At 36.4% G+C, this 20,956-nt stretch overlaps 1 protein-coding gene across 1 annotated transcript in view; it reads left to right on the top strand.

Moving 5' to 3' along the window:
- The window catches only part of Slc4a10 (solute carrier family 4 member 10), a gene marked incomplete in the record, with an annotated part of 363,623 nt that overhangs the window by 218,146 nt on the left and 124,521 nt on the right, over nt 1-20,956 (top strand). The window contains 2 exon segments of the mRNA XM_008845753.2: nt 3,684-3,830; nt 14,952-15,090. Coding sequence (XP_008843975.1) covers nt 3,684-3,830; nt 14,952-15,090 — 286 coding nt within the window.

Here is a 20,956-nt window from a genome sequence, read left to right on the forward strand (position 1 = left end):
CTCCAGAAAAGCAGCACAAAGTTGCATAAATACATATGGCAGAGACAAGCTCTGAATGCAAGCACTCAAGAACGTGCTTCCGATTACTACCTTATAATTCACAAATCCTGGAACAATGTTGTCATAAATAAAATAATAAATATAATGAGGTACAAATAGTTACAAATTCATTTTATTTCTTATGCAAAATAAAGGCTTCATTGCTGACAAAAGACTGCATTTTAACATTTTGTAGTAAATCAGTTAAAACAATATTTTTCACTTGCTTACATGGATCCATTCATTACAAAAAAACTGAATATAAAAATAATTTTTGTAGCTTGAAGTTTTTTAGAAGATCTAGAATTATTTTCAGGTTTATGTGATTAATCTCCCTTACTAATATGTGTAAATATACATATATGTGTATGTATTAGATTATTAGATTCTTTTCCAGCATTAGAAGAATGCCAGTCTTGGTTCTAATCCTTGTAGAATTTGGAAGCACTTTTATCCTACCTCAATAAAATATTTTTATGTGTTTTGCATAAAATTTACAGGTATAAAACATGTTCACATACCCAGTTGCATGTGATCCTTATCATCCCTGTCTGAGTCAAGTAACACTATAAATGAAAGAATTAGTACCAAAACAGTTACCAGATTTTCCCAGATCATAGGGCTAGCAACTATCAGAATTAGGATTCAAATCAATGTTCCTGATTTGTATTCTCTTAATGGTGGTACACTGTTTATCTGATAAGTACTATTACAATGATCGTTTCTGGAGAAATTATGTCATCTCAGACATTATTCTCTTTTAAAATTTTATTTATTATTATTAGTTTTGTGTATGCGTGTATTGCTTACAAGTGGGTAAATGCACCCGTGTTGTGCAATGCTCGTGGAAGATAGAAGAGGCTGATGGATCTCCTGGAACAGGAGTTATGGACAGTTGTTAGCTTCCATGTGGGTGCTGGGATTCGATCCTGGGTCTTCTGCAAGAACAGCCAGTGTTATGTGTATGAGTGTATTGCTTGCGTATATGTGAGTGCACCAGTGTTGTGCAATGCCGCGGAGGCCAGAAGAGGGCTTCGAATTCCCCTGGAACTGTAGTTAAGGATGGTTCATAGCTGCCATGTGGGTGCTGGGAATTGAACCCGGGTCCTCTGCAAGAGCAATCAGTACTCTTAACTGCTAAGCCATCTCTCCAGACCCCAGCCAGTGTTCTTAACTGCTGAGCCATCTTTCCAGCTCCATCAGACTTTATTTTTAATGTTTAACTTTCCTTCTTCCACTTAACCTTCACAACAGAACCAAGCAAGGTGACAGCCATCACCATTTTAATTTTACAAAAAACAAACATAAAAAAATGTTTTCCAAGGTCACACAGCCAGTAAATGGGAAGACTAAGATGTTATAAGTGATAACACACTGTTTGAATGCTAGGTGTTATTTGGCAGAAATTGAGTGTTAAAATGACAGTAGATAATTTGTAGTCAATTAGAACTAGATTTAAATTATGACACCATAATTTAGTGTTTGAGTCTTTAGTAAAATACTGGTTGTTAATGAGTTCTTTCAATTTAGTACTGTGGGAAGGCTACAATGAACATTAAATAAAATAATAATTTAAGTACCAAATATTATTATACCCTTAAGTGCAATCATAGCCACTAAAACTATAATTCATTTATTCTTTTCAAAGAAATACCGTCATCTTAAATAATACGTATTGAGTACCTATGAAATCTCACAATTTAACATGTCTCCTGGAATTTAATATGGCCATAACAAATTTAGTTAGTATTTTCTAGTTGTAGCAGTCAGCTGGTAGTACGATAACAAAATACTACAGGCTCACTTGACAATAGCTATTAATTTTCTCACATTTCTGGAGGAGGGCAAAGAGATGGCTCCAAGGCCTCTTTTCTTGGCTTATTGGCAGTAGCTATCTTAGTAAGTCCCACATTACCTCTGTGTTGTCTCCTTGCTCAGAAAGCCATTGAGGGAGCTCTTCAATGTCTCTTCTTTTAAGAATACAAATTGGATCTGAGCCACCTTACAACCTCATTTAACTTTGTCTCCATGAATATTCTATATCCTGTATAATCACAATCAGGGTTTAGGAGTTAGGTTTAGGAGTTTCAGAGGAAATAAATACCCCATCATATTGATATTGTGGCATTATGTACTATTTGCTATTTGAGAAAATAAGGTAGAATTTGGGGGGCTGCTCTATTAATATTTTCTTAAGAGAATCACTCCAATATAGCTGATTTTTTATTTACTTGCTCACAAAAATGTCCTCTTAATCGCTTATAGTTTGTTTCCTTAGATAATACATTTCTTATTCCTTTCAGTGATATGTACAGCTATGGATAAAATTACTATATATGTACAAGCTTTTGTTTATATGTAAGTTTTCAAATTAAAGTACCATCTAGATACATAGAGCATTTAGATTAGAATCTAAGCAAAATGCTTGTTTAGATTATAATATATCCCAAGATTTAAAGCTTCCATAAAAATTAACTAAAGATGGATCATAGATCTAAATGTGAAACACAAAGAAGGGTAGATATTCTAATCTTTATGGAGGATAATAAGAGTCCAAACCAAGAAAGCACCAGTTGGGATACTGAGAACATGTTTTCAAGAAATGTTTAGGAGTCAAGTATTGCAGACAATTTGAATGCCTTCCCGATGAGAGGGTAGATGGTCTGTTTACTAAGATATGTGACAGTTCATACTTGGAGCAAAAGAAAAGTATGAGCTCCACTGAAGTACCATGCTGCTTAAAAGTCTGCTTAAGTTAATATGTCTAGTAGATGGGGGACATGTAAGTTGCCAGTTCTCAAGAGAAGTCTGGTTTCAAGGTGTATATCTTAGAGCCTACACATTATACATAGTAGTTGAGAATGTGAGGGCAAGGACAGAATCCTGGACATCCCAGCCTTGAATGTGTAAAGAAAAAAAGGCGCAACAAAGGGAATAATATAGATGAAACCAAGGGTAAGGAAGAGGATGACAACAGCAATGAAAAAGCCCTTGTCAAAGTAGGGACATCAGTGAAATTTGTTTTTCTAGAAACAGTAGTAGAGAATTGGTGAAATGAAATAAGTGTATGGAGAGAACAGACTTTTTTATCGAATGAAGTGTAAAGAGTCTAATTAAAGTATAGTGAATGGTAACATAAATTATTAAGGGGCTTACAAAATAGGTCTATAGTTAAGAGCACTTGCTGCTTTTGCAGAGGACCTGGTTTTAATTCCCAGAAGCTTCATGGTGCCTGACAACCACCCATAGCTCCAGCTGCAGGGGATCCAATGCCCTCTTCTAGCTTCTGTTGGGCATTGTGGGCAAGTGGTACTCTTACATACAGGCAGGAAAAACACTCATATACATAAAATAAAAACAAATTTTAAAATAAATGAAAAGACACTAACAAATGAAAGATTATTGCAAAGATACAATAAAATAATTAGTAATGTTTGTTGAAGACTTGTGGTACACCTAATTAGGTAAGTATCTGTTGAAATATGCTAAAATACAATACTAAGCCCTAAGCTTTACACATCTTCAACATTCCAAAACAATTTACTGGATTAAATTAATTGAGGCTTCATTGACATGTAAATCATTGTCTTCTGTGTTCTGGACTAAATGAGAGTTTTAATTTGTGCATTTACTTCCTAATGAAGGTCATCGAACACTATTTATTGGAGTTCATGTACCTCTCGGGGGAAGAAAAAGCCATCGCCGTCACAGGCATCGTGGTCATAAACACAGAAAGAGGGACAGAGAAAGAGATTCAGGACTGGAGGATGGAAGGGAGTCACCTTCTTTTGGTAAGCAGTATTCTTCTTGCTTTTAAAAATTTATGATTGTAGATAAAGACGTGCTTCTACAATCCATAATTAGAAGTAATACCTCATACTCTCTAAGTTATGTATAGTTTTATAAAATGTTTTGGACATGTCGAGATGTGAGAATTGCAAAGCTTGAACTCCTACAATCTTTCCTCCTCCTTCCGCAATGATCCCTGAGGCTTAGAAGGAGAGGATATGTCTTAGGTATCCCATTTAGGGCTGAGCACTCTACAGACTCTGGCTCTCTGTTCTTTGACCATTTTTGGATCTCTGTGTTAGTTGCCATCTGCTTCAAGAAGCATCATCTCTGGTGAGAGTTGAGTGATACACTCATCTATGGGTATAAAAATAATTCATGAGGGGTTAGTTTGCTACTATGTCCATTTAGTAGAATAATATTAGTAGGTTCTCCTCTATGGCCTGTGATCTGTTTAGCCACAGGTTCTTGGTCCTGATAACAGTGCACAGTATGAACTCCATCTTATGAAGTGAGCCTTAACTCCAATCATAAAGTGGTTGGTTAGTCTCATAAAATTCTTCCTACTGTTACACCGGTGAGCATATCTTGGGTTCACAGGGTTCACAGCTGGGTACAGTTGATAATTATTTTTCTTTTCCAGTAGCATGCATAGTACCTAATAGTGAAAGCTAGTCATTAGAGATTAAGCTTCAAGGTTAGCACCAACTTCATTTCTCTTTGTTTGTTCTATGATTCATATATATAGTGTCTTTAGGAATAGGGTCTTACCATCAAGTTCTGGAGGGTAACTAAGAATAGGAGCAATAGCCAGAATTGTTTGAGGGCCTATGGGACTCTATCAACAACTGCAAAAGATGGATTCTGTTGCTGGCATTGGGCTTTCTATTTGCTGGCCTGGGGTACTCTCCCTCACAGGGTAACTGCATTTAAACTTTTGGTATTGTGTATGTATATATTTTAAGAAACTATTTTAGTAGATTTCTATATGACTTTTTCAAACGACGGATAGTATGAGTTATCTGTCCTCAAATTCCCTCATCTACCCTGTCCTCCCATTCCCCACATTTAATACATCCTATTCCATTATTCCCCTTTTCCTCTTATATCTGGGCATTCTATATCTCCTCTATCAACGCACCCTCTGGCCCCCACTATGGCCTCTCACTACTTACAGATTTCTATGAATTTTCCAATTGAAACCACATGTATCTAAAGATTCAAAGCTAGCATACACTTTTCAAAGAGAACATGTAACATTTGTCTTTTTGGGTCTGGGTTACCTCACTTGGGGTGATTGTTTCCAGTTTCATCCATTTACCTGCAAATTTCTTAATTTCATTTTTCTTAATAGTTGAATAATATATCATTGTATGAATGCACCATACTTTCATTATCCATTCATCAGTTAATAGATATCTAGGTTGTTTTCAAGGCATGTGCCAACGCTGTGGCTTTATCTCCTCCTTTTGTGTATTGTTTGCCTTCATTGTGTCCCATAGATTTTGGTATGCTGTGTTTCATTTTCACTCAGTTTTAAGAATTTTTAAATTTCCTTCTTGATTTTTTCCCTTGACCCAATTTTCTTTCATTAGTGTGTTTAGCTTCCCCCATTTCCAATGTTGTTGATATTCGGTTTTATTCATTTTGGTCAGAGAGAATACAGGAAGATAGTTCCGTTTTCCTAAATTTTTTGAGACAAGTCTTGTGTCCTAATATGTTGTCGATTTTGGAGAAAGTTCCATGAACTGCAGAGAAGAAAGTGTGTTGCTTAGTGTTTGGATTGAGTGTTCTATAAACGTCTATTAGGTTCATTTGATTTATTATATCATTTAACTCCAGGTTTCTCTAGTTTTTGTCTGGGTGACCTGTCTATTGGTGATAGTGAAGTCATTCATTATCACTGTGTTGAGGTTAGTCTGTGATTTTACATCTAATAGTGTTTAGTTTATGAAACTGGGTGCCCCTGTATTTGGATATATGCTTAGGATTGTACTATCCTCTTGGTAGATTTGTCCTTTAATGGATGTGAAACATCCTTTCCTATCTCTTCTGACTAGTTTCAGTTTACAGTCTACCTTTTCAGATATTAGAATAGCTATGCCTGCTTGCTTCTCATTTTCATAAGTGTTTCTGTGAATGTATATAAGTGTAACATGAGTGTAATGCCCACAGAGGCCAGAAGAAGGCATTAGATCTCCTAAAACTAGAGTTATGGATGGTAGTTAGCTGCCATATGGGTGCTGGGAACAGAACCTGTGTTCTTTAGAACAGCAGCTAGTGCTCTTAACCACTGAGCCATAACTCCAGTCCCTCTAAGATTGTTTTTAATGGTAGATTTTTTAAATTGAAATTTTGTAAATTTTATACAATATATTTTGATTGTATTTAAACCCCTTCCACTATCTATATGCCCTGCCCAATCTCATACGTTCTAAGGCTTATAATTTCAAATTTCTGTTCCAAAATGCCCTTCATTGTGGATACATCAACTGTAGTTATTACCCACCCCACCCCCCACCCCTCCAGATAAAAGTGCCATACTCCACCACTAGAGTTTGTTGTGCTGGTCATTGTTATGGTTATTAGGCTTTGAAGCTGTGGTTGGACCCCTGACTGATTTTCTCCCTTAGCAGCTTGCATAGTGTCCTCCAAAACTATGAGAGCTGGTCTTCAGGGAAGAGGCTTCTAGGTCAGTTCCAGCTCCATTCTCCAAGTCCTGTATCCAAAGTATGTCTTCAGCATTAGGGTCTTACCTTCAAGATCTGGGAGGTAATCAAGGGCTGTGGCTATAGCTTGTGTTATTTTGGGAGTATCTTGGACTACCCTGACAAGCAACTAGAAGGGGAGATTTCTCCTTTCCGGCACTGTGCTCCTTGTTATATATCCTTCAGGTATACACATGCACTCGTGTTCAGTTACTGTATGCGTATATTTCAGGAAGTTTTTGAGTTAATCCGTTTCCCTCTGGTTTTTCACTCCACCCAAGTTTTATTTATCTTCTCCCTTCCTGTTTAATCTCCCTCTTCCCTCCCCAGTTAAAGTACCCCCAATTTTCCCCATTTTCTCCTTGATAATACCTGTCTCCTATTATTCCATCTCTTGACTTCCTTCTTCTCCTTTACCCCCATGGTTCCTTTTATGTCCTTCTCTCCTCCCTACCCACTTTAATACTTCCATTTTCCCATTTTCCCCTTGGTAACATCTGTTTTCTACTATCCCCCTCTCTCTGGGGCTCTTTCTTTACCTTTACCTCCATGGTTTCTTTCCATTTTCCTAGCTCCTGCTGTTACATCAGGATATATACTCACATACACAGATTTGGTGCTAAGATCCACAAATGAGGGAGAATATACATTGCTTGAAATTCTGAGCCTGTTATTTCATTTAGCATAACAATTTCTAGTTCCATTCAGTTACCTAAAAATTTCATGATTTCATCTTTCTTTACTGGTAAGTAGAACTTCATTGTGTAAACATACTACCCTTTCATTATCTGTTCATCAATTGAGGCAATTTATGTTGTTTCCATTTCTGAGCTATTGTGAAAAGACCAGCAAACAAAAATGGATGTACAAGTATCTCTTCAGTAGGGTGAATTCTTTGGGTATATGCCAAGGCGTGGTATAATCAGATAATATGATAGATTCATTTTTAGTTTTTAAAGACTTCACACTGCTTTCCATAGTGGTTGCACAAATTTGTATTTCCAGCAGCTGTGAGTGAGCATTCCTCTTTCCACATCCTCTCCAGCATTTGTGTCTTTTGTTCTTTTGATCTTAGCCAGTCTGACTAGAGTAAGACAAAATCTTCAAGTGGTTTTGATTAGCTTTTCCCTAATTACTAAGGATGTTGAACACTTTGAAAGCTGTTTCTTAGCCATTTTTATTTCTTCACTTGAAAACTCTCTGTTCAGGTCCTTAGTCCATCGTTTCTTGGATTATTTTCTTGTTTCTTTGGTTTTTGGTTTTTGAGTTCTTTGTATATTCTAGTTATTAATCCTCTTTTGGATGTGTAGCTGGTGAAGATTTTTCTTCTACTCAGCAGATTTCTTCAGTTCCTTTTTTTTTTTTTTTTTTTTTTTTTCCGCTGTACAGAAGCAACTGAGGTGCTGCTTGTCAATTGTTGATCTCAATGATCTTAATGCTGGAGCAACTGATGTCCGATTTAGAAAGTCCTTTCCTATGCCTATATCTTGGAGGGTATTTCTTATATTTTCTTCTAGATAAGGGTCCAATTTCATTCTTCTATAGGTAGGGATCCAGTTTTTTCAGCACCAGTTGTTGAAGATGCTGTCTTTCCTCCATTATGTTTTCTTGGTGCCTTTGTCAAATATCAGGTGGCTGAAATTGCATGCACTCATGTATGGATCTTCTGTTATGTTTCATTGATCTATATGTCTGTTTTCATATAAAGTACCAAGTTCTTTATGTATTTTAGATATTAACCCCTTGTCAGAAGTATAACTGGCAACAATTTTTCTCCCATGTTATAGAGTGTCAGTTCATTCTGTTGGAAGTTTCTTTTGCTAAGCAGACACCTTTTAATTTCATATCATCCTATATGTGAATTCTTGGGGTGATTTTCTGTACTAGTTGGCTTCTATTCTTGCCTATACATGTAGTATTTCTCAAAGTATTTTCTGCATGCTTTCCTTTAGCAATTTGAGCATTTCATGATTCAATTAAGGTCTCTCAGTCAATTTGAATTGATGTTTGGGTAGAATGAGTGATATGTATTAAATTTTATTTTTCTGCAAGTGGATGTAGAGTTTTCTCAGTACCATTCACTGAAAGGGCTGTCTTTTTTTCTAGTGCATACTGACACCTTCAACAAATGTAGTTATCAACTCTGTGACTTTAACTCTGAATTGTGATTACGTTTTCTTTTTCTACATGCCTATTTTTGTGCCAGTGTTATGCTGTCTTTGTCACTATGTTCTGTAGTACAGTTTGAGGTCAGGTAATGAAGTTCCTCTAAGCCCAGAGCTGACTACAACTGTTGTTGACTATTCTCCCCAAGAGCCTACATGATGCCTTCCAGCACTAAGAAAGGAAGGGAGCTTCCAGCTTAGTTCCACCCTGACTTCTCCATGTTTTGTAACCAAAGTGTGCAGCATCTTCAGCGATAGGGACTTGATAATTAGTTTTGACATGCCACCAACAGCAGTGGCAATAGCTCTTATGGTCTTTTAGTGTCTTCCTGGCTAAAGACACATAAGAGGTAGCCCACCTCTGGTACTAGGAATTCTTATGCATAACCTTAAGACTACTTTTTCCATCATACAAAGTGTCTTTGTTTAAACTTTATAACTGTTGTCTTTACTAATTTTCCATATGCCTTTACAAATCTGTTAGACCCTTAGGCTTATCAGTATCTCTGAAGGCCCACTGTTATCCATTCCAAATAAGTGTCAGTTGGTCTTGAGCAGCTAAAGGAATGATAAAAGGGAACATTAGGACTAACCAATTGGAGATAACCAATTGTCCTTAATGGCTCAATGGTCCAATATAGTCATATCATTTAGTCAAAAGAGCAATGCTGGGTGCAGCAGCATGCACAATACACAGAATTTTCCATGAACCATTCCTGGGATGCTGCTCTTGCTGTGGGGCTCTGTGCAGGCCCCCCACTCTGTCTTGGCAGGGCTGGCTTGTGTTTCTTGGCTTGGTTCAGGCCCAAGGGCTGCACTGTAGGCCACCATGACTGCTCTGGAACCTGCTTCTTAGTTATGACAGGCTCCCAGACAGAACTGTGGTCTCTGTTTTCTGTCACCAGCACCCAAAAGGGACTTGGGCTTGGTGAACAATTTTCACCCCCAGTATACTTTATACTACATACTCTGGGGCAATAACTGTCTACCCTTCAGACAAGCTTAATTCTTTCTTCCATGAACTGTTGCTGAGATTTTAAAGCCTTCTGCAAGCCTACTAGTACAATATTTGGCCTTCTGTTAATATTCCCTCTAGGAACTCTTGCTTGACACATATCACATTTCTTTCAAGTGACCTAGAAAGACCCCTTTGTCTGCTTTTTCCTTTTCTTGTCACCTCAAGATTGTTTTAATATCTTAAGAACCCGATTTATATGCCTGTCTCACTGGTCTGCTCTTCAAAACCCTCTCCTGCCTCATAAAGGATCATGTACCTCAATGGAACTCAGCAAAGGCATTAAAGCTCCATACTATTCCTGAGGTCTCTGATGAATTAGCATCTTTGTTAACTTTCCTGTGAACTCAGTCCTATCTGGCCTCTTCAAACATTGCTTTCTCCATGCCTAGTTCTGTCAGTAACACCTGTCTTTATCCTCTTCCAGTGCTTGATATTCATAGGGTTCCGAACCAGAGATAACCAATTGTCTTTAATGGCTCATATGAACCTGTATATTAAAGACTGATGTCCCTTGTTTTGCCTTAAATTATGCAATATTTGTCTCAAGGAGGAATGGATATTACTCAGTTCCTCTGCTTCCCCAGTACTCCAACTGATCACATTTACCCCATGTCCCACAGCTTCATGAGCCAGGCTGTGACTGGTCTTTCATGGCCTATTTAAGTCTTTCCCATGTCAAGCAGTTCAGGTGCCAAGTATTTCTTGATTACCATAGTTTTTGTAACGATCCATTAACCCAGTATTAAAAATTCTGTCTCGATGTTGAATTATGATTTATTTTCCCCTCTCTACTAAAGGTTGAACCTAAAGCGTAGCTTCTGTTAATTCTACCTTCTTTTCTTCCTCCTTACGATTTGATTTTCCCCATGGGTTTTCAAGGTTTTAGATGCCAGGAAAGGCTCTTTATCTTTTATTCAACCTGTATTCTTTCCCTTGCATCCTGCCAGCTGCAAGAAACAACAAGCTAATACCCCATCTTAACTTTCCTTTTTCTACTTTCCCTGACAAATCAGAGGCTAAAGCAGAAACGAGCATCTCCATGTCTTTTTCTGTTGTAATTCCTTCATTTAACAGAAATGTTCCTTTGGGAAAGCCACCTCAGCTCTTGCTGCATTATTATTCTACCTAGCAGAGGCTTTGCAACTGCCACAACAGCTTGTGAATAATCTACCTTCGTGTGTGCTACTTTTAGGGACTGCAGTATACTCCCCAGTCTTTCAACTGCTTTCAGGAGCACCCCACCACACTGTCAGGCCCTTCTCATCCTGGAACTATCCCACTCCATAATGAATTGAGGAAGATGGCTACCATGGGATTGCCCACAAAAGATATTGCATTCTCAGACAGCTCAGATTTGGTTGCATGAACCATTAACCATCTCAGGAAGCATAAAACTACCACTACAGCTAGGAAGCACATCATCTCACACCATATAGGGAAATTTTAGATTGGATTGCCCCTGTGGACCTTCACCTTTGCAAAGATCAACCTCCACTGAATGTCTAGTACCTGTGCAAGGGGTCATGGAACCATGCCTCTTTAAATAATTTCATGTTGGTTCTGCCAGTTCTTGTTCAGTTGCCATACTGTTGTGTGACTTTTCCTAAGGAAACATGAATAAACATCTATTAACTCCAGATAGAGTACTTATGGTATCAAAGAAAGGATTCCACCAAAGTCCAACTTGGAAAACAGATGCGTTTATTTGGGTAACTTATAGGTGAGGGGTTGCTTATAGGAGCATGGATGACTAAAAGGCAACTGCATCCCTGAAAAGCCCACCCAAGCCTAGTTGGGCATTGACTCACAAAAGCTGCATCCCTGGAGTTCCCTGGATGACTTACAGGCAGCTCTGCAGTTCAGAATCTCTTTCCCAGTATCTTTTACTACTTGGAAGGGATCTTGTGAATCTTACACATTTCAGGAAGGTCCTGAGATTTGTGCATTGTTTACTTCATGAGCCTCACAAGTTTTATTTACTTCTTGAATCTTAACCAGCTTTCTCCTAGGAGAGAATGTTTTAATTCAGAAAAAATCGCTATGCCACAGACCCCGAAGTCTATTTCTGGCATTTCATCTATTTTATCATCTTTGTTTTCTGGCATTGAGAAACTGTCAGCTTGTAGGATTGTCATAGTGGAGTGCTGTATCATTGTTTCTTGGTTGGTTGGTTGGTTGGTTGGTTGGTTGCATTTTGTGAATGTTATAACGTGTATGTCCTACGGTTTGTTGCTCCCCCTTTTTCCTTTTCCTTTATTTTTGTTTGTGTGTTTTTTATGTGATTTTCTGGTTGATTGTATTCACTTGGATTCATGCTCAAAGGGAAGGTTGACTGGAGCAAAAACTGTATAACAGTCTCAGTGTCAGCTGCAAGGGAAGACACTATGCTCCTGGCTTATAGGATACAGGCTTTGTTGAGAGGAGTACTGTGGTCTTGGTGGGAAAAGTAGTATATTTAGGTAGTGAAGTGAAGAGGGCATGTGTTGAGAGGTGTTGTCTTAATTTGTTTTCTCATTGCTGTGACAAAACACTCTGACCGCTACCAACTTGGGGAGGAAAGGGTTTTTTAACTTACATATCCTGGGTCACAGTTCATCCAGGAGCCCAAGGTAGAAACTCAGGGTAGGAACCTGGAGGCAGGAGCTGGAGCACAGGCCATGGAGGAACACTGCTTACTGGCTTGCTCCCCTGGCCCCTGCTCAGCCTACTTTCTTATGTAACATGGGCCCACCTGCCCAGGGGTGGCACCACCCACAGTGGGCTGGGTCCTCCCACATCACTCATCAAGAATATGCCCTCAGACAAGGCCACAGGCCAGTCCAGTAGAGGAAATTTGCCAATTGAGGCTCCCTCAACCCACGTGTGTCAAGTTGACACTAAAGCTATCCAGCACGGGGATAAATAAGAATGAGGGTCAAAGCATATGGGTTAGAGGCAGAAGAAGCATCTGAAAAAATGTATATTAGGCTAGAGAAAAGATAGACGTAAGAGCTTTTTCCAACAAAATACAATTTATAATATTTTAGCTGAATACTTAGAATACAAAAATGTACATACTAAGAGAAAAAATTAAAGAATGAAAAAATTATATATTATTATAGGAATAAAAAAATAAAATATTAAAAATTGAAAGTATAAACAAGAATAAGCAATAAACCTAAGCAGGTATTATGTTCTCAGTCAGTGTGCTGCCTATGTTTACATGTCATCTGGCACTTGCTTAAAATTTTTGTTTTTTTATGTTTATGAGTGCATTGCTTGCATGTGTATGAGTTCACCCATGTCTTGCAATGTCCCAGGAAGTCAGAAGAGGGCTTTGGATCCCCTGGGACTGAAGTTATGGACAGTTGTTAGCCACTATGTGGGTGATGGGAATCAAACCCAGGTCCTCTGCAAGAGCAGCCATTGCTCTTAACTGCTGAGCCATCTCTCCAATCCCTTGCTTAAGATCTCATTTTCTGGATTTTTGTTTTTTTCTTTTTGAGAAAGGGTCTCACTCTGAAGCCCAAAATGACCTTAAATTCTCTATTCCTCTGCCTATTGAGTGCAGGAATTACAAGTGATCACTCACATGCCTGGATTTTGAAGTTTAAATGTAAAAAGAAGGCTTTGAATTAAAAAGATAGATTTTTTTTTCCGATCAGAATGATGATGTAGATGGGTGGGAAATATTCTCCATGAATCACTCATATTCTTGCTCATCTTGTGATCAGAGGCTGACTGCCTTTCTGGATGATTGTTTTCTCAAAGATGTTTGTATAATGAGCAGACATTATACAAGCATTATTCTGTCTGGGAAGACAGAGATATCTCTTTTTGGAACAAAGGTCAGGTAGACTCATGTGCTTTCCAATGTAATAACAAAGATATTATCTCCTTGTGATGTAAAAATCTGGTAGATATTGCTACCTTTATGAATAGTTTGGGTTTCCTACTTAGTCCTCATCAGTAACATATCTCACCGCATGTGAAATACCTTCTGGTGAGGTGTACATCCTTTGATGGGAAGTAGGACTCGGGACAGAAATAATAATGGTATGACAGGTATTGCTCTTTCTATGAGTAATACATTGTCTTAAACATTCAGGGTAAATAAGGTCACCTTTCACATTTTGCTGATTTACTTCATTAAAATGAGGGCAAATCAGTGACAGTTTTTTTATGTGCTTATTTGCTATTTATATTTCTTCCCTGGTGAAGGGTCTGTTAGAAAAATTTTCTTGGGGCTGGAGAGATTGCTCAGTGGTTAAGAGCATAGATATCCCTTACAGACAACCCTAGTTCAATTCCCAGCACCCACATGGCAGTTAACAACTGTCCATAACTCCAGTTCCAAGGGATCAGACACCTCTGTCTGACCTCGGTGGACATTGCATGACTCAGGTGCACTTACACACATGCAGGCAATACACTCATACACATAAAAAAAGTTTTATAAAAAAGGTTTTCTCATTTTTAGTGAGTTGTTTGCTATTTACTATTGAATTGTTTGTTATATATTCAAGGACATAAGAATTATTGAACATACAGTTTGTAAATATTTTCTTTTCTCTTCCTCTGTAACTTCTCTTCATGCTATTTTAAGGATCTTTCCTTGAATAAGACTTTTTAGATTTTAATAAATTTTAAGTTTCACATTTTCTTTCATATATCATATTTGTTACCAAATTTAAAAACTGTCCAGAAATAAAAAAAATATTTTTTCTGATTTTTTTCTAAAATTTTAATACTACTATATTTTACATTCTGTAATAGTTTAAGTTAGTTTGGGTATAAGCTATGAAATTTAGTCCAAATTTTTTTTTGCATATGAATGTCCAGTTATCCCAACACTATTTTTTGAAAACACACAAAAAAGCCAATGCTGAAATATATTCTCTATTTTTCCAAAATCAATAGGTGATATTTATTTGTATTGTTTTCCCGGACTTTCTAGGCTGTTCCATCGACCTAGGTGTCTATCTTCGCCACTTCAATCTGCTACAACAAATTTAACTCCATAAATGTCTTGGAAGGACTTGTTTGTAAAGCAGGATCTGTTTGCAGAGCAGAGATCACTTTATGGTTGAGGTTTATGGGAGTCCTGGATGGACATGTTTGCAGAGCATGGATTGCTTTATGGTTGCGCATATAGGGGTCTCCCTTCAGAGGCTGTATTAAAGGTATTGACTAGAGCATTTAAAGCCTATAGCGATGATAAATACATGTTTATATGTCTCTGTCTTTTCACAGATACCCCATCTCAACGGGTACAGTTTATTCTTGGAACAGAGGATGATGATGAGGAGCATATTCCTCATGATCTTTTCACAGAACTGGATGAAATTTGCTGGCGTGAAGGGGAGGATGCTGAGTGGCGAGAAACAGCCAGGTAAGGATTTGGGCTGAGGCGTGAAGGAGTATTAAAGAAATTTTAAGTTATTAGATTCCCATTGTAGTGATTCTGCAAGTGTCTGTAGTCACTGCTGATTTCTGAAACTGCTCATCTGGCCTGGGCATATCCTATAATGGGATATGGGTCAGAATTAAATCTGAAGGCAGTAATTAAACAGTGATGCAGAGCTAGTAACAGCTGCAGTCTTTAAGACAAGCAGTACCATAATTTGTGTACCATCAACAAAACAATGGAGATCTAAAAGTAATTTATTTCTATCTTTTCACGCTGCTGGCTTACACTCAAATTGGTGATACATAGTAATTCAACTGTGGGTTTTTTAAAAAAATACAAGCAAAAATCATAAGAAGCTTTAGGTATGGTCTTCAATTTCATGTATTATTTCGTAAGGAGTAAAAAATATTTTGTGGTGTTTTTCAAAGATATGAATACATTAAATGGAGAGTTTTTTTTCCCAAATAGTTTTTTTCAAATTATATTTTCTGTCTTTATAATGAATATTTTGGTAGTATCATATAATTGATGAGTTACTTTGAAAAGCAATTAATTATATTTATCTTTTCCATTCATTCTTGCTTATATACTCATTTACTTAACAAACATTTATGGAGTATCTATTATGAGGGTCATATAATGGATATAGAACATCAGCAGCAAAAGCCTCAGATCTTGCCTTTAACAATCTTACAGTCTAAATTATATCAGTGTCCTATGATGAGTGGTCTGACTTAAGCATACATAGAAACTGTGGACACACCTAGGGATGTCTTTGGCCTACTGCTTTCCAGATTTCTATGTGACTATGAATCACCTGAGGTCTTGCTAAAAAATATCAATTTTTTTAAAATTAAGTGATAGTTTTTAAATGCAGATAATAAATGTTTGGTATCAGGAACTACATGGATACTTAGTTGAAATTTTAGCCTTGATAATAAACATTCTTTTAGCTTTTTTATTTTTCCTTTCTTTAAAATTTTTTTTGTTGAGTTTTTATTGAATTTTTGTGTATTTCATACGAAACATCTTACTCATTTTTATACTCCTCCCCCATCTGGATTTCATTCATTCTGTCATATATGTTAAGGTCTACAGAGTCCCTTCAGTGCAAGTTCATGCACTAGGGCCTAGTCTAGATAGGCTTATCTAGAGTCACTCCCTTAAGAAGGTCAATTCTCCCTCACCCAGCAGTAATCAGCTGCCAATAGTTCTTTAGCTAAGGTTTGGGCCTGCTGCCCATTTCCCCAGTTCTGTCCTGGTTTTTGACTTCTTGAGTTTGCATAGGTCTTGTGAATTCATTAGGCATAGTCTCAGGGTCCTGCAATTTTGTATCAACAACATAAATTTATGCAATCTTTTAAATTGCTTCATTGCATTTGATTATATAACTGAACTGTTATTTAGCTAGTGCTAGAGATTTAGGGTTTATTTCGTATAAAAATTACTGTAATGATCATTTATTTATCATGGTCCCATTCGGTGTTATGTTAACTGGTTTTGGTTTGAGTACCACATTCTCAGTAGCAAGTATCCTATCACAAGGGTAAAGGAGAATGGATGAAGGAAGACAGCTCCAATAAGCAGATGATTCCTGCTGGTCTTAATGACTGAGTTGGGGTTAAGCAGGAAAGTAGAGGAGTTGTATGTATTCTAGGCTGAGAGGAAGTGGTGGACCACATCATTAATGCAGGGGCATTGTTTTGTTAATATATCCATTTCACATGTTAAGATGGCTTTGTCAGAATTTTTGTTGTTGACTATATTCATTAGGGAGCCTTTTGTCACCAGTGCTTTCTGAAATCCTTAGCACTCCATTGGACTACATTAAACTTGTAACTCCATTAATTATTTCCTTAATGCTATTCAACAGAATAAGTTAATTTCTGCTAAATGTTCATCCATGTTATTCATTGAAAAAAAATCCATGTTATTCATTGATGAAACAATGACAATAAATATAATGAATAATACATAATACTATGTTTTGAGTGGTCTTTATAGATCTCTTTTATTTAAAAACACTGAAGTAAATTAAAAGAAAAAAAAGGGTTATTTTCTAGGTAATCCCTGTTAACACAGCAATAAACAAACAACAAGCACAAAGCAGTAACTGCCAATATTTGAAGTCCCAAAAATATGCGATAGTAGAAAAATAAAATTCTTTACTTTATTTAGAGTGCCTCTCTTCAAAGGCTGTCATTACAAAAAGTTCCTTATGAAGTATATAGTATTCATATGTTACTTTTTCTTTAATGAATTTACATTTCCTTTATTAGCAATGAAAATTTATGCTATAGTTTCAATTTCAGCATTGCATTTAATTATATGGATAAGATTTATATAGCCAGTCTTGATGGACTTTTTGGGCCATTTTTTCCCCATAAAATTGTTGTGATGAACATTTACACATATAATTTGGCATTATTTTTAAGTATTTATGTAGGATAAAAATTATAAAATATAATTTTATATACTGAAGAAAGTGATATTTCTTTTACTGTGATATAGCTTATGAAATTTCTATTATAAATTTCAGTAATTTGCATATTAATCAATAGTGTACGAGTGTTTTATTGCCCCAAATCATGGACTTGTTAGGTCATTCTTTTTAAAATATTTTATATGTAATACACAACTATTATTTTTTCAAGTTTTTGTATTATTCATTTGCTGCTCTATTTCCTTGACTTTTTGTGATTTTCATACAATATATTTGAAAAGTATTTAGAGGCCCTGCCCTATCCACATCTACTCTCACTACTACCCACCCAATTTAATGTATATTCCCAACATAAGGAACTTTTGTCAATTGTTTTAATTTTTTTTTTTTTTTTGTCTTTTTGAAGCAGGGTTTCCCTGTAGCCCTAGCTATCCTGGAACTCACTATGTAGACCAGGCTGGCCTCGAACTCACAGAGATCCGCCTGCCTTTGCCTCCCAAGTGCTGGGACTACAGGCATGCGCCACCACGCCAGGCTCAATTGTTTAAATTTTTTATTAGTGAGATTTTATATCTTTTATGAGTCTATTTTTATGAACTATTCATTCTTTTTATTCATTATGTCAAATCATTTGCTTTATTTACTTTTCATTTGAATATTTTAAATGGATGGTATGCTATTCTGTTATTATTTTTAGTGAAAATTTTCACCTAAATTAACCAACTTTTTATAATATTTTAAGTGCAGACTAAATTTTAAATAGATTAATGTAGCCTGATCAATTTTAAGGTTAAGAACTTTCACCAACTGCATCAAAAACAATGAATTAAAAATTTTATTTTATGTGTATGAGTGTTATGCCTGCATGTATGTAACTGCACCTGCTTTGTGTAGCACCTGCAAAGGACAGGAGAGATCGTCGAATCCCCTGGACTTGGAGTTTCAGACAGTTGTTAGCCACCATGTGGGTGCTGGGATTTGAACCTGCAAGAATAGTCAGTGCTCTTATCCGCTGAGCTATCTCTCAAGCCCCAATGAAAAAAAACTTGGTAAAATACAAGAGATATGTGCTCATCTTTAGTTGGTGACAAAAAAAGTTACGTAAGATATCTTCTCCACAGGTTTCTGTTATAACTTTTGCTCTTTTATAGTTAAATAGTCAACGACAAGGAAGTTAAAGTGTGCACATCCCTGTTTAAGGGTAGAAGCATCTATCCATTGGTTACAGGAGATAGAGGTTCCTGGATAACATGAAAATAGAAATGGTGGGTACAATGACTATGCAATGAATTAGTGAACATAAGTCTCTTTATGGCTAAGAAGCACTTCATTGACGTACTTCTTTCAGATTTCTTTTACTTCCGATCTTCATAATCAAACAGGACTGAAATTGAAATACTTATTTTGGCATGAACAATTCCCCTTGTTCTTAGAATTATCAGTGTTTTTTCATCTTCTAGATTATATAATGGTCCCTTTCTTTGAATGGGAAATCTCCTTGTAATTTTCCCGATGTCAGAGAGCTGGGAGGTGGCCGAGGCAGCACTGGAATCTAGCTCTCTCACTCTGTCAGAGTTGAGCGGGTAGCATTTTTGCTGTGCTCTGATGAAGTAACTCGAATAATGTACTTATCCTAAACCACCCGAATGTGCTGCTGATAATTTATAAGAAATCAGAGAGATGATCTGATTAATTATTGGCATCCTCCATTAGTGCTAGATAGGACCTATGTTTATAGCCTTGCTTTTGGAATCTTAAGGAAGGCACAGCTGTTTGAAGTTCAGGGAGACATCTGATGAGCAATCAAAATAGACATTGAAGTGAAAGGTAGATGCATTTTGGCTGAGATACAACACTTCAAGGAAAAAACGGAATATATTTGTTGGAGACTTAGATATTTAGTGAATTTTGAAGTGACAGAATATTTTGTTCTTGTTTTCTTTCTTCATCTAAAATAACTAATTGGGGCTAATTCTGATTTTTCAAATGCAATTTAATTCTAATAAATAATTAGCATAATAACTTGAACCATTTCTTTCTTTTGGTTAGTATTCCAGGTGGGATTCATAGTTTTCTACTCTAACAGTAGAAATTAAAATTATATTTTATCATCACATTGCACCTGTCACATATCACATTTTGAATGATTCATGCCTACTGTTTTTGCCAGCTAGAAATTGAGCAAAGTTTTAGATTTAGAAGTTAAAATTTGAATTATAACTATTTAATAAATGCTTGTGAAAAGCAGCTGTTCAGTTTTTAAAACACCAAAAGAAGCATATGAAACGTCTGATGAAATAACAAAGTTACAAAATCCAGCTTAAAAATAACATGCAATATTATTAATAGAAAAGTGAGCAAAACTACCACAGCTGTGTAATCATGGAGACAGTTGACTCACTGTGCTTGCCCTTTAAAAATGCTTCGCCCAGATGAGCAAAGGAGAGGCCAACTAAGAGATAGCAGTCTTCTCTGCTTTGATATGTGAAAGTAGCCTAGGAAAGGTGTAGTAAAGCAAAACATTTTTATTGATGTGGTAAGGGATTTGATATTCAAAATTAATAAATATTCAAGTCACCAAGATTTTTCAGTTGAACATGAAGTATAAAAATCATATGCGTTAAGAAAAGCTCGTGTCTTTAAACACCGAATTTGAGTTATCACATCCCCCTTAAGATTATGCTAGGCATTGTTTTTGTAGATGTTATTCTCTTACCCCACTTCAGTTTTCTTAGAAGAGGATGCATCTTTTTGAGATATGTATCACTTCCTCCAAAGTCATAATTTTGGAGGTATAAGAACTGTTTGATATAATCAAGGAATTAAACTTCTAAAAATGTTAAACTAAGTTAGTGGTAATAGAATACACACAAAGGGTTAAGTTCTCTAGAAAATATCTATTGCTAAATGGCAAAAGGATTTGTGTGTTTTTAATATAAGTATTATAGAGCAGATTTTCAACTTAATCCTCAAAGAATTCGTGAAACACCTATTTAATGTTGTTTAGTGGAAAGAGATTTCAGTGTGCTAATCGTGGATCAAAACAGATCCAGACATACTGAAGGAAATGAAAATAATCTGCTCAGAGTTTAAATCCTCCTCCACTACATATAGAAAATGTCATGTAATTGGCCTATGTTTCATGTTTTGTTTTTTGCATCATCCATCATTTATTTCATGCTCTGAGACTCTTATTTGCTTTGGTTTACTATGCAAACAAATGTCAGCAGGGTTTATTTGAAAACTGGAACAAATTGTAGTCCATTAGGTCATTAAATGTAATGTGACATTCTGCAACTTATAGTATACTCAGTGACTAAATGTCTAGAAACAGGACCTGATGTGTTCCAAGAGCTTTTAATTTATATATTTAAAGAATGAAATTGGATGAAAACCCCCCAGAAA

Source organism: Nannospalax galili, unplaced genomic scaffold (assembly GCF_000622305.1).
Source record: "Nannospalax galili isolate Female #2095 unplaced genomic scaffold, S.galili_v1.0 scaffold540, whole genome shotgun sequence".
In the NCBI taxonomy this organism is placed as follows: domain Eukaryota; kingdom Metazoa; phylum Chordata; class Mammalia; order Rodentia; family Spalacidae; genus Nannospalax; species Nannospalax galili.